At 43.3% G+C, this 12,733-nt stretch overlaps 1 protein-coding gene across 1 annotated transcript; it reads right to left on the reverse strand.

Annotated features, from left to right (window-relative positions):
• Window positions 1–4,730: 4,730 nt before the first annotated feature.
• On the reverse strand, window positions 4,731–6,867 carry LOC141629572 (uncharacterized). The gene is made up of 3 exons (XM_074442550.1): window positions 6,723–6,867; window positions 5,178–5,647; window positions 4,731–4,736 (listed from the first exon to the last, which is right to left on the reverse strand). Exons 1-3 carry the CDS (start codon window positions 6,865–6,867, stop codon window positions 4,731–4,733), a joined length of 621 nt encoding a protein of 206 aa, XP_074298651.1.
• Window positions 6,868–12,733: the final 5,866 nt, after the last annotated feature.

The following is a 12,733-nucleotide window of genomic DNA, read 5'->3' on the forward strand; positions in this document are numbered from 1 at the left end:
CTTTAGCTCACAAATTAAAATTTACTATTTTATCTGGCCAATTTATCGTATGGAAAAGAGCTTTGATGCATATCAAATTTGTCGTGAAATAAAGTTTCTTTTTTTGCTATGAATTTTATTTGATTTTGTCGTAAAACATATTGCTGCAATGCATGAGGATTTTGACTTTTCATTGATTTCTTATCTTTTGCAATTTCCGAAATCTGAGTTGGTTTATTTGTAGCTTCCTTGACCATTATTTTAGACAATGATGATCCGACTATGCATATAAAGGCTAGAATATGAAATATTCTTCATCTTAATCTCCTTTATTTTCCACTGCAGCTGGATATTTCCGGAGGATCTTAACTCAACATTGACTCGCTTGGGTTACACCGTCCCATTTAAAGTAAGTGTCTTTTCCATCTGTATAATGCGCACCACATCGTCCCCTGATTTCGTGAAAAACAGAGTGCGTGGACAGCCCCTGTTGTCGACCAATTTTACATCATGGAGAATGATCTTTGATCCTAAAGCTTCCCATATTCACAAAATTTGCAGTCCCACGATTCCGAAATATCGAATAGCTCGGATTTTCGTTATCGTTTGATCCCCCAACGACCTCAACAAAGACCGTCACAAACAATCACCCTTTATTTTTTGTGAAACACAGAATATGCGGACATCCCCTATTCTGTTTTAGCTGCATTCATCGTATGTCTTGAAGCATTTCTCGTTTTTTTTAATGGGCTGCTCTATTTTAAACTCTAATTCGGATTCGAAATCGAGTCGATCTTTATGGGTGTTGAGAAGATGCCATTACCGTAACCTCTTGCTGCCTTAAGAGAAAACCTTTTTTTTTAGCATTGGTAAATCGTGGCCATAGATAAATGCAGACCACATTACCATTTGTTTATTTATGCTGTTGATATTTGGCCATCCTCTATATTTAATTTGATTTCACTTTTTTTGTTTGTTTTTGACGTTGCAGCATCAAATTCGACTTGGCTTGTGAGGGGGCATCTCGAAGTAATTACAGGTAAAATAACATTTACATCTCCTTTTTTTTGGTTGTACATACACATTATTTGAATAACGGTATATATTATGCCTACTTTGTTTGTATATTTGTGCGTCCATGATTTCGTGCAGGGCTTACATATTTCGTCTTGTCGGGCAATTTAATTTGTCGATGTTTCATGGAAGGCCATTATCTTTGTTCACCGTTGAAGACTTATTACTTGTCAGGGTGAACCCATTTTGGGTCATCGCGACAAGATGAAGACTTATTGTCTGTTAGGGTGAACCCATTTTTGGGTCATCGCGACATTCTCGTCTGGGTGAACCCATTCGGTCATCGCGACACGCTTGAAGACTTATTGCTTGTTAGGGTGAACCCATTTTTGGGTCATCGCGACAAGTTGTGTCAGGGTGAACCCATTCGGGTCATCGCGATACAGTTTTGAAGACTTATGCAATGAACCTCTTTATGAAGACTATTATTTCATTATCCTCTCCCCATGAGACCTGCCGGATGAATACACTTCTTGACTTGATGTCTCTCCGACTTGTGATAGATCTCCTCATATTATTTATATTTACTTTTATTTATCCTTTTTCCAGGGCTGCAATGGTTTACCTGAAGGAATTTCGCAAGGGGAGCGACATATATCTTTCTGTAGTTGACCGCAAGGATCAAGATGCTGCATCTGGAAATTACTTTCTCACAAGCAAATCACTTCGTATGCTGGAAGGTGGAGCAGCCAGTCTAACAAGGGATTCTTTGCTAAATGAAATGTCCATGAAGCTTGACACTCGAGAACCAGACGCTTGCTCACGCTACCTTCTAAAAAATAACCTTAAAGTGAAACCTGGTACAAATTATACTTATGAGTTACTTAGGCGCGGAATCATTTCAGGAAAAGTTAGATGGGGATCCTTCAACCTGAAAACTTACGGGGAATCGATCTACATGCCGAAGTATTGGGAGTGGACTGAAGATGTACTTGCTCGCTTTAGTGACATCCTTTCGACTGCTTCTATCCGTCAAGCGGTTTACGCTTCCTTATATTCTTATGATAAGGACTTACATATCATGCGTGCCTTCTTCGAAGGATGGTGTCCTGGTACTAATACCTTTCATACTGTAGAAAGCGAACTTTCTATCTCCCTGTGGGATCTAAAGAAACTTGGAGGTCTCCCTGTTGTGGGAGAGATTTATGATGAAACGGTGCCTCAACTTAGCATCCTAAAGTCAACGACTGAAGAAAAGAATTTGACTGTCCCTACTACGTGCACTTTCTTGTTTACTGCATTTCACTACCTTGCGAAGGAATCAAAGGACAAGGGTGAAGTTTCTGCTCAGCAATGGATTGACTTTTGGTGCAAAATACAGGTTGTACATCCGCCTCCTGTTAAAGCGCGAAGGACCACCAAAAATCCTCCAGCTTCAACGCAGAATCCAAGTGGTGAGATTGAACCCCGAACATCTGATGAATGGACAGAGGAAGAACACTCCTTATTTGAAAAGCTTGGTTGCGATGACTCCCGACGGCCAAAGATTTATTTAGCCGCGCATTTATCATGCTGGCTTTGCATGTTTGTTTTGCCGGAAGATAGCGACAGATTAATTAGACCAGGTACCTTCGAGATTGCAAGTATGATGGCAGAAGGTCGAGTTTTTAGTCTGGCGATTCCTGTATTAGCTAGAATTTACAAAGGCTTGAATGGGTTACCCACGTCTATGAACCCCGGATACTCCAGGTCATTCTTCCCGGCACATTACTTATACGGGTGGATTGCAAATTACTTTGACACTTATCATGCGATAAATCCATCACCGACAGGTCCCCATATGACTAAGTATTCAGGTCCTGTTGGAGCGAGGAATGCAAAACCCGAAGAAGCTCGAAAACTCATGCATGAGGGAAGAAAATTTGATGCAAAGCGTTTTATGTTAAATAAACAGAAAGTAGATGTCTTGTTAGACAATGGTGACCTTGATGCCCTGGGGCTCGACTATCTTGCATCCCTTCGTTCCTCCTATTTGTGTTTGCGTCTGAGTAATGGGTTTCACCTTGATCCTTATAATCCCCACCGGTTTAGTAGAAAATTTGGCTTTTGTCAAGACATTCACGGCGTATTAAATCGTGGTTTAGACAAACCTGACGTCACATGCTTCGAGGCACTGAAATATTGGCAAGTGTTTTTTTTACAGGTAGCATGTCTCACGTTTACCTTCCCAGTCTTTCGTTCAGATGGGATGAGAATGTCACCCCTGGTTTTACTAAATGGTGGAAGGAACTCTACCCGAAGGATCTAAGAAACAATGTTGACATTCTTGTGCATAGTACCGGAAGTGACCACAAGACTAAGAAGCGTGATCATCATGGGGATACTAGAAATCAACCTCGAGAGCAAGCAGTGCCCCTAAAATCCAAAGTTGTTGTCCCTAAAGCGAAAGGCCATATTGAGGACAAACACCACAGCGATTCAGATTCCGAGATTGACCCTAAACATGATCGTCGTAGCAAGAGAAAAGCGTCTGTCTTGGATGCAGATGATGTTAGACTAGATGCCCAGATTTTTGAGGGGGTGTCGAGTGCATCAAGAATGCCTTTGCAAATACTGGTCAGCTTCTCTTCTTTTGTGATTATCTTTGTTTATTTATGTATTTCCCTACTTGATCATCAGATTTTTTTTTTTTTTTTTCAGGAAGGTGAATGTGCCTTGGAGACAGTCTCCCTTGCTCCGGAATATCGTCTTCCGCATCGTCCACCAAAGATGAAGCCTAGAAAAGGGAAGGGGCTTATGATTCTTAATAAATCAATACCCGTAAGAGACTCTTCTGGTCCAAAGATCTCGGGAAGCCGGATCGACGATTCGTTTGCCAATGGTAGTCGATCGCTGTGGATAGTCCAAATTCAACTCATGTATCTCCTCCTTGAAAACCTGACGATCGAAGGCAGACGTTTAAGCCTCTAACAATACCATTTAAACCTACCACACTCCTTACGTGCTCCAAGGCCTCATTTCGCCCACCTCCTTCACTTAAGGGGATTTTTGACAGAGCACTAGACGCGATCCTCTTGCAGGTCTTGGGAGAATTAAAAAATGCAAGTTTCTCTAATGTAGGGGAAGTGGCAATGAAGGCTAACGTGTGTTATGAGGGCATTCGACAACTCAAAGGTGACTTTTCTTCACTACAGACGCGAGTGGATTCTTATATGGGTGCGGTCCATGCTTACCTTGCACTAGAGAAACAGGCAGCAAAGTGTCATCATCCTGCATTGCTAGAGGAAAAAAGGCTGGAGTGGCATCAAAAGATTGAGGATACCAAATCTCTTCATGATAAGGCGCAAGAAAAGCATAGAGAGCAAGCTGCGGAACTTTATGTTACTCTGGAAGAAATAAACGATCTTGAAGCTAAACTCAAGCAAGCACGAGAGAAGGAAAAGACATTGCGAAGCAATTTAGAAGCTGGGGATATATCTTTAATCTCATTGCAAGATGATCTTCAGAAGTTGGAGAAAGAATTAACCGAGTTTTACGATATCCCTATTTTGAGTCCTGAAGAGGAAGCCTTTCTTCAAGAGCGAAGAGTTGAATTGGAAGAGATGCGGGCTTCTCTGGATGTTGATCTATAGGCACCTAGATTTTTTTTTTTAGATTCTCTAGATTTCATCCTTGATTCATCCATTTTTTTTGTAGCCTAATAGACCAAATGCTCCTAAGATGTTTGTTTGTCTTAATCATTTCTGCGCAATAACACCCTTTCAGCGTGTTACATTCCATTATATTTATTTATACAAACAAATACTTACAATACTGTTTATTTAGCCGTTCACAGTTTAAACTCTTGCGGGCCAGGAGTAATTATTTTGATGTAATTTCTTTTGGTGTGGCTGCACTTGAACAAAGTGTTTGCTCAAACTGCCTACGTACTTGCAAAGCTACCAAGATGACAACGTGCAAGATCAAGCCAACGTATTTCATAAAGGAAGAAAGGAGTATATTTTTTTTTTTTTTGGAATTTTTTTTTTTGTATACAGTTTAACCTCTTGCTTAGAAGCTTGGACTTGCAGTTTACGCTCTTGCTTAGGAGCCTGGACTTGCAGTTTACGCTCTTGCTTAGGAGCCTTCACTGTTGGGATTTAAGAATAGTAACGCTTCAAAAACTTCCCATTGATTGGGCCTACCCGAACACCGTCTTCATCCACGATTTTGTAAGCACCATTTGTATAGACCTCCTGTACCACGTATGGACCATCCCACTTAGAGGTGAACTTGCCCACTGGCTTGTGAGAGGTGATGATTGGTCTTCTAACTGCAAGGACGAGGTCTCCTACTTGGAAAGAACGAGGGCGCACTTTTTTGTTGAATGCGCGTGACAACCTTGTTTGATAGCACTGGAGCTTTTGTTGAGCCTCTAATCTCTTTTCATCGAGAGCTTCCAACTCTGCTAATCGCAATTTGTCATTCTCATCATCTGTGAGTCCCTCCTGAATAGCAATGTGTAAGGAAGGGATCTGCAACTCCAAAGGCAACACGTCCTCCACTCCATACACCAACGCGTACGGGGTTTCCTGAGTAGGTGTTTTGTATGTGGTACGATATGCCCACAACGCCTCACCAATTCTTTCATGCCAATCTCGCTTTGACTTTGCGACTAATTTTCTCAACAAGTTTCAAAGAGTTTTATTAAAGGCTTCAGCCAAACTATTTGCAGAGGCATTGTACATGGATGACTTGTATTGTTTGAACTTGTATTTTTCTCCCAGACTTGTCATCAGATGGTTGAAAAATTGTTTCCCATTGTCATTTGTGATACGTTGAGGTACACCATATTTGTAGATGATTTGGGTTCGAATGAAGTCCACAACATTTTCTTTCTTCACTTCCCGTAGTGTGATGGCTTCTGCCCATTTTGAGAAGTAGTCAGTGGCAGCGAGGATATACTCGTGTCCATTTGAGGCCTTTGGAGTAAGAGGTCCCACAACATCAAGTCCCCAAGCTTCAAAGGGCCATGAAGAAATAGTAGGATGCAACGGCTCCGGCGGTTGGTGTATGAAGTTTGCGTAGAACCGACGGGGGTTCACATTTTTTCGCAAAGTCCATACAATCTTGCACCATGGTTGGCCGAATACCCCATTCTCTGTACGATCATGAAGTTTAGGCCCAGTTGATGAGCACCACAAATGCCGAATAAGCTTCATGCATTGCTTCGATAGCTTCGTCCTTGCTTAGACACCTCAACCATTGGCACGAGAAAGAACGTCGTAGAGGTCCTTTTATAGTGAATGAACTTTGGAGCACGTCGACGTATTTCTACCTTGTGTCCTGGGATCATTGGGTAGTTTTTGGTGGTCCAAAATCAATGATAGGTTGACGCCTTGATCATCTTCATCAACCGTGTAGATATATCATGTTGGTTGTGTCTATATTTTCTTCTCCTTCAAGCGATGATACTACCGAACGATTGCAGATCGGGACTTTCATAGACTCGTCCCCCCTGCCAAGTGGTGCAAGATTAGCAAGCGCGTCAACCAACTTATTGGCACTCCTTGGCACATGACCAACATGGATGTCGTCAAGTTGATTCAGCAGTTGTAATGCCTGTTGATGGTAGGGAATCAAGTCTTCCTTTTTTACTTCATATTCACCAAGGACTTAGTTAACCACCAGCTTTGAGTCTCAATATATGTCCATATCCCTGACACCTATTTCGATCGCCATTTGAAGACCAAGTGTGAGAGCTTGGTATTCTGCCATATTATTTGTACACAACTGAGTGAGTGTAAAGGCATATGGCATAAGATGATTTTGTTGAGTTACGAATACAACTCCAGCTCCAGCTCCATCTTGCCTTGCAGCACCGTCAAAGTACATTTGCCATGGAGGTAGGACGTCCACATAGAAAATTTCTTCTCCGGGAGGTCATCCGAAATTTCCCACTCTGCACGGCACCGGATAATCAGCAAAGAAGTCGGCGATAGCTTGACTTTTCACAGCCTTTTGAGGCACGAACACCAAGTCATACTGCTTAAGCAACATTGCCCATTTCGCAAGTCTTCCAGACAAGACTGGTCTTGAGAGTATGTACTTGATTGGATCAGCTTTTGAGACCACATGTATGGTATGCTCCTGCATGTAGTGCCTCAACTTCTGGATGGCGAACACCAAAGCAAGACATATCTTCTCTATGGGCGCGTAATTCAAATCAGATCCAACCAAGGTACGACTCAAGTAGTAGAGTGCTCTCTCCTTGCGGTCTTCAATTTCTTGAGCACACATTGCCCCCAGTGAGCGTTCTTGTGCTGCAATGTAGAGGACAAGTGGCCTTCATGGAATTGGTGCCCCCAGCACTGGCGCGCTGGCCAAGTACTTCTTGATGCTATCAAAAGCATTTTTGCATTTTTCATCCCATTGAAATGGAGCATCCTTTTTCATGAGATGGCTAAACGGCTGGCAACGCCCGGCTAAGTTAGAGATGAACCTTCGGATGTATGCCAAACGTCCTTGCAATCCGCGTAACTCTTTCAATATCTTTGGTTCCGGCATTTCATTGATAGCTTTGATTTTTGTTTGGTCAATTTCAATGCCTCTATGCCTGACCACAAAACCTAAGAACTTCCCAGATGTGACTCCAAATGCGCACTTAAGTGGATTCATCTTGAGTTGACATTTTCTAAGTCTTTCAAAGACGGTTCGAAGGTCTTTGATATGGTCTTCTCTTTTCTTTGATTTGACAACCACGTCATCAACATAACACTCTATTGTTTTATGCATCATGTCATCAAAGATCTTTTGCATTGCGCGTTGGTATGTAGCACCGGCATTCTTCAATCCAAACGGCATGACTGTGTAGCAGAAGATCCCTTTTGGGGTTCGAAAATCTGTTGCTTCTTGATCTTTGGGTGCCATATGTATTTGATTGTAACCAGCAGTACAATCCATGAATGAGAGGGCTTCATGACCAGTGGTTGCGTCAATCATCAACTCAGAATCGGCAAAGGGAAGTCATCCTTCGGGCATGCATCATTAAGGTCTCTCAAGTCGACACATATGCGCGATTGTCCATTCTTCTTTCGATCGGGGACAATGTTTGCTATCCTGGTAGAATATTTGACTTCTCGAATGAAACCTGCTTCAATGAGTTTATTGACTTCCCTTTCAATTTCAGGTACAAGCTCCGGCCTGAAACGACGTTGAGGTTGCCTTTTGGGACTGGTGCCTTTCTTGATTGCTAGACGATGAACTGCAATTTTTGGGCTGAGTCCAGGCATCTCTTTATAGCTCCAAGCGAAGACATCCTTGTACTCGACCAACAACTTGTAGTATTCCTCTTCTTCTTCCTTAGTCAGCAAAGCACTGACATAAATGGGCCGAGGATCTTCAATAGTTCCCAAGTTGAGTTCCTTGAGTTCATCTACAGTCGATTGCCCCCCGTCTTCAAGTGTTTAAGGGGCCTCATCCGCCTCAACTTCTTCGTTCTCGTCAGGTATCTCTTCTACTGTGATGTGATATGACGACGTTGTAATTTCTAAGTCACTTGACTTCTTTGTATCACAGGGACGTGAAGATGAAGGCACAATCTCTTCGGCATTCTTTTGCTGACCAGTAAGAACTAGTACGCGCCTCCTTGCTTTGAGTGGCTCATGTTGGATGATATCCACTACTTGCATACGCTTCATGTGAGATGGTATTGCTCTTCTCAAGTCATCGCTTACTCTTACTTCTTCTTCATTTTGTGTTGCAGAAGTTGAGAGAGGACGACCCTTGCCACTATTCTTCTTGGGAGCCCCTAGTCGATCAAGATCAAGTTTTGATGGACCGCCTAAGCGTTCATGTATTGCGCCCTTCTTGTTTATGCGCAACGAAGGTGTTGACACTTTGACATTACTTTCTCCTTGATTGCCAAGCCTAGCAAATACAGAAATGTGTTTGGTTGAAGCACTTGGTCTCCCTAACCTTGTGAATATAGAAGGGCGACACTTCTCTGCAGGTGGACTTATTCGATCGAAGACTGAAGATGGATGCATCTTTTCCTCTCCTTCATTTTCTTCGACCTCTTCTACTGTGATGTGCTGAGAAGACGCAGTAGCCCCTTTTCTACGAGCACCAATCTTCACAGCGCAGGAGACTCATATCCGAGCCCGCCCCGGTCACCATGAAACCCCATCTTGCTTGAACACTTCATGTTGCGCTTTGTTCGACCCGTGCGGCTCAACTTTTATAACTTTGCCGAGAGGAGTCGGATTTGTAAAGTCATATCCAGCCTTTGCCAGTAGCTTGTAAGCATTGGAATCAAATATCCCCTTGTTTCCCTCACTTGATGATTGACTGGATGAACAGACAAAACCAGTTGGAGGAGGTCTCACAATCTTCGTTTGAGATGAACTTGGTAGAGGTGTAACGACTTTGGCTACCCATTCCTGCTTGAACACCAGACTTGACTTTTTATCCTTAGGCTCTATCTTTGGTGTTAGACACTCTGCAAAAGGACTCTCCCCATCTTTGCGGCGAGACTTCAGGATGTAGCGTAGTACTGGTGGTGTAGTTTTCTGCGTCGTCTCTTGCTTCTTGGGTGATGCAACAGGAATAGTTGTTTTGTTGGCCTTGTCTACCTCTTTCTTAACATCATTTTCTTTAGCAGGACTTGCAGCTTCATCTTCTTTGATGATTTTCTTTTCCTGCTTACCTCCTTTTCCTGTTGAAGAGATGGTGGTTGGCATGAACTCACTGGAAGTACCATTCTCTTCAAAGAATTTTGCATCAGCGAAGAAAGAGTCGACCTTAGAGAAAGGTTTGGCGTCTCCGTCTATTTTCCTTTTGCCACCACGATAATATTTAAAGCATTGATGGAGGGTTGAGGCGACAACTCCATTCTCGTGCTTCCAAGGTCGTCCCAGCAATAGTTTGAACGATGTCTTGCCATCCATGACATAGAACAATGTGTCGGAAGAAAGATCACCCATGGTAAGGTTTACACGGATCATGCCAACCGCACCCTCCCCATTCAAGTTGAAACCATGAATCATTGTTCGGCTACTGGAGAGTTCATCCATCGTGATCCCTAATTCGTTCATAGTGGCTTTTGGCATGAGATTGACTCCTGAGCCTCCATCTATTAAGATGCGCTTGACCTTTTGCCCCCGGATGTACCCGGACACATAAAGTCGCCTGTTGTGAGGTTTGGATCCAAGAAGTAAATCCTCATCTGAAAAACTCAAGGTTGCGTTGCAGGAGACACATCCAGTTGATTGCTCAAGAGGCTCAATTTTTTCTTTCATCTAGCCCGCATACAACTCGGGCTTCTCAAGTCCTTGAATTATCAGCTGACGCTTCTCTTTAGGTAGATGAAATATTTGCTTCCATCCCATGTTTGTAGGAAGGGCGTCAAGAGCAGCCACTATTTCGTTCTCCTTTTCAGAATGCAACTGTTGTGGCAATACCGCATCATCTGGGCCTCCTTCCTCTATCTTCTTTTTATCATCACCACCTTCCATAGCTGAGACGGTGCACACGGTAACCTTGTTTAAGAATTCTTATGGGAAGAACTCTTTTAAGGTGACGGGACTCGGTGGTTCTTGCTCAAGTATATCGATAGGCAAGACATGTGGTTTGACAACTGTTTTGGACTTTCTCTTTCCCTTCGTCTGGCGAGGTTTCGTCTTCTTTGATTTTTTTCTTCGACGATGAACAGGTTACGCTGTCTGCCTTGTTTGTTTCTTTGACTTCTTGCGCGTAACCAAAGTCCAACCTCCATCGTCATCTTCATGCTTCTTTTCCTCATTCTTATCCTGAGGAGGTAGTGACGACAATGACCCTTGGATCCGTAATGCCACCAGCTCAAAACTCACGAACTACAACATATAGACACACTGTCTTTGTCGTATAATTGGCTCGTCAGGTTGCTCCAAGACTACAGTAGTTTGATTTGTGGTTACTGTGTCATCCAAGTCAAGAATGATCTTCCCTTCCTTGGAGAGCTGCATGATCTTCTCCTTGAGTGTTATACACTTTTCAATAGGGTGACTCACCAACCTGTGATAATGACAGTAATTGGGATCGCTCGTCTTGTTTGCTTGCTCAGGGCGCTTCGACTCTGGCAATTGTATAACCTTCTTCTCTAAGAGGTCATCGAGCATTCCGCATGTCGAAACTGGGAATGGGTATTTCTTAGCCTGCAACTCTTTCAATGTAGGCTTGTCTCGTTGGTAGTTGTAAGAGAATGACTCTTTCTTCTTTTCATACTTAGGCTTTGACGATATTTTCACAGGTGCACTGCTGGTTTCGACGACCATTGTTTCCTTTATCGACGATTTGGAGTTCTTATCAGTTTTCTTGAACTCCTTCTTTTCACTTGACACCTTTGAAGAACTTGGTCGAGCACTACCATGTTCTTTGATTGTGATCTCCATGTCATGGGCGCAGGTAGCCAGGTCTTGGAAGCTCTTTGGCATGATCCCTTTCAGGATGTAAAGAATGTCCCATTTCATCCCGTTGACGCACATTTCAACTGCTGACGCATCACTTAAGCGATCCGTCCATTCCAGACTCGCGCACGCCACCCGTTGATGTAATCGACGATGTGCTCATCTTGCCATTGAGTTGTCTTTGTCAATTCGCTCATACTGACAACACGTCTGGTGCTGTAGAATCTGTTGAGGAATTCATCTTCCATGTGACCCCAGCTGTCAATTGACTCAGAGTCCAGATCTGTGTACCAGTCGAACGCGATCCCTTTGAGCGAACGAATGAAATGCTTCACCAAACGATCACCTTCTGTTCCAGCATTGTTGCATGTCTCGACAAAGTGGGCGATGTGTTGCTTTGGGTTCCGCTTCCCGTCGAACTGTTGAAGTTTTGGAGGCTGATAGCTAGATGGCATGCGCAGACTGTCAATCCTCTTAGTGTAAGGTTTGATGTAGCGTCCACTACTTGTCGAGCTATCATCCAACTGACACTTGATCGTCTTGGCTATTAACTCCTGCAGCTTCTCTTCAGTGAAGTTGCTGATCTCATTCTTTGACTTTTCCCTATCCTCGCCAACTTCTCTATCGCTATCAACATCCCTATCAGTGTCACCATGCTCGCTCTCGGCCTTCCTGTCACGGAGTGCCACCACCTCTTTTTGGAGCTCATTAATTTTTTTGTTCTTTTCTTCATTCTCCTTCATCATCTTCTCAAGGAGTTCATTAATTTTCTGCATTCGATCCTCAAGAGTATCACCACTTATCACCATGACTGAAGCGACGCTAGGAGTTGATGTTTATTTCTTCTTTGGCGACGCCTTGGATTTGCAGGGGGAAGCCTTTTTGTCAGCCCTAACACTTCTAACCTCCTCGCGTGAAGGAGATGAGGCGAAGAAGTCTTTGTAGCGCGGCATCTATGGAGGCGACAAAGAACTTGCGCGGCCTAGTTGGGACATGTGCGGAGCGTAGATCGGCGCAAAGAGCGGCATTGACAGCGACCTTCTTCGCCATTCCTCTTGTGGAGATGCCAAAATCGATCGTAGCGAGGGGAGGTAGCAGCAATGGGGGTACCCTGCAGGATATCTGTGTAGGTCTTCTTTGATGGACTGGAGGAGGTGCTTTGCTTGGTAGACATCTTCTTGTTTTGGTAGACTTGAATAAAACAGCAGTAGAGATGAGAGGTAGAGATTTTCACGTCGGGTTCACCAAAATTTGTAACAGCAAATTTTGTATTGCGATAACTGAAATACAAAACAAGTAAACAATTAAATTTTATT

Source organism: Silene latifolia, chromosome Y, assembly GCF_048544455.1.
Source record: "Silene latifolia isolate original U9 population chromosome Y, ASM4854445v1, whole genome shotgun sequence".
In the NCBI taxonomy this organism is placed as follows: domain Eukaryota; kingdom Viridiplantae; phylum Streptophyta; class Magnoliopsida; order Caryophyllales; family Caryophyllaceae; genus Silene; species Silene latifolia.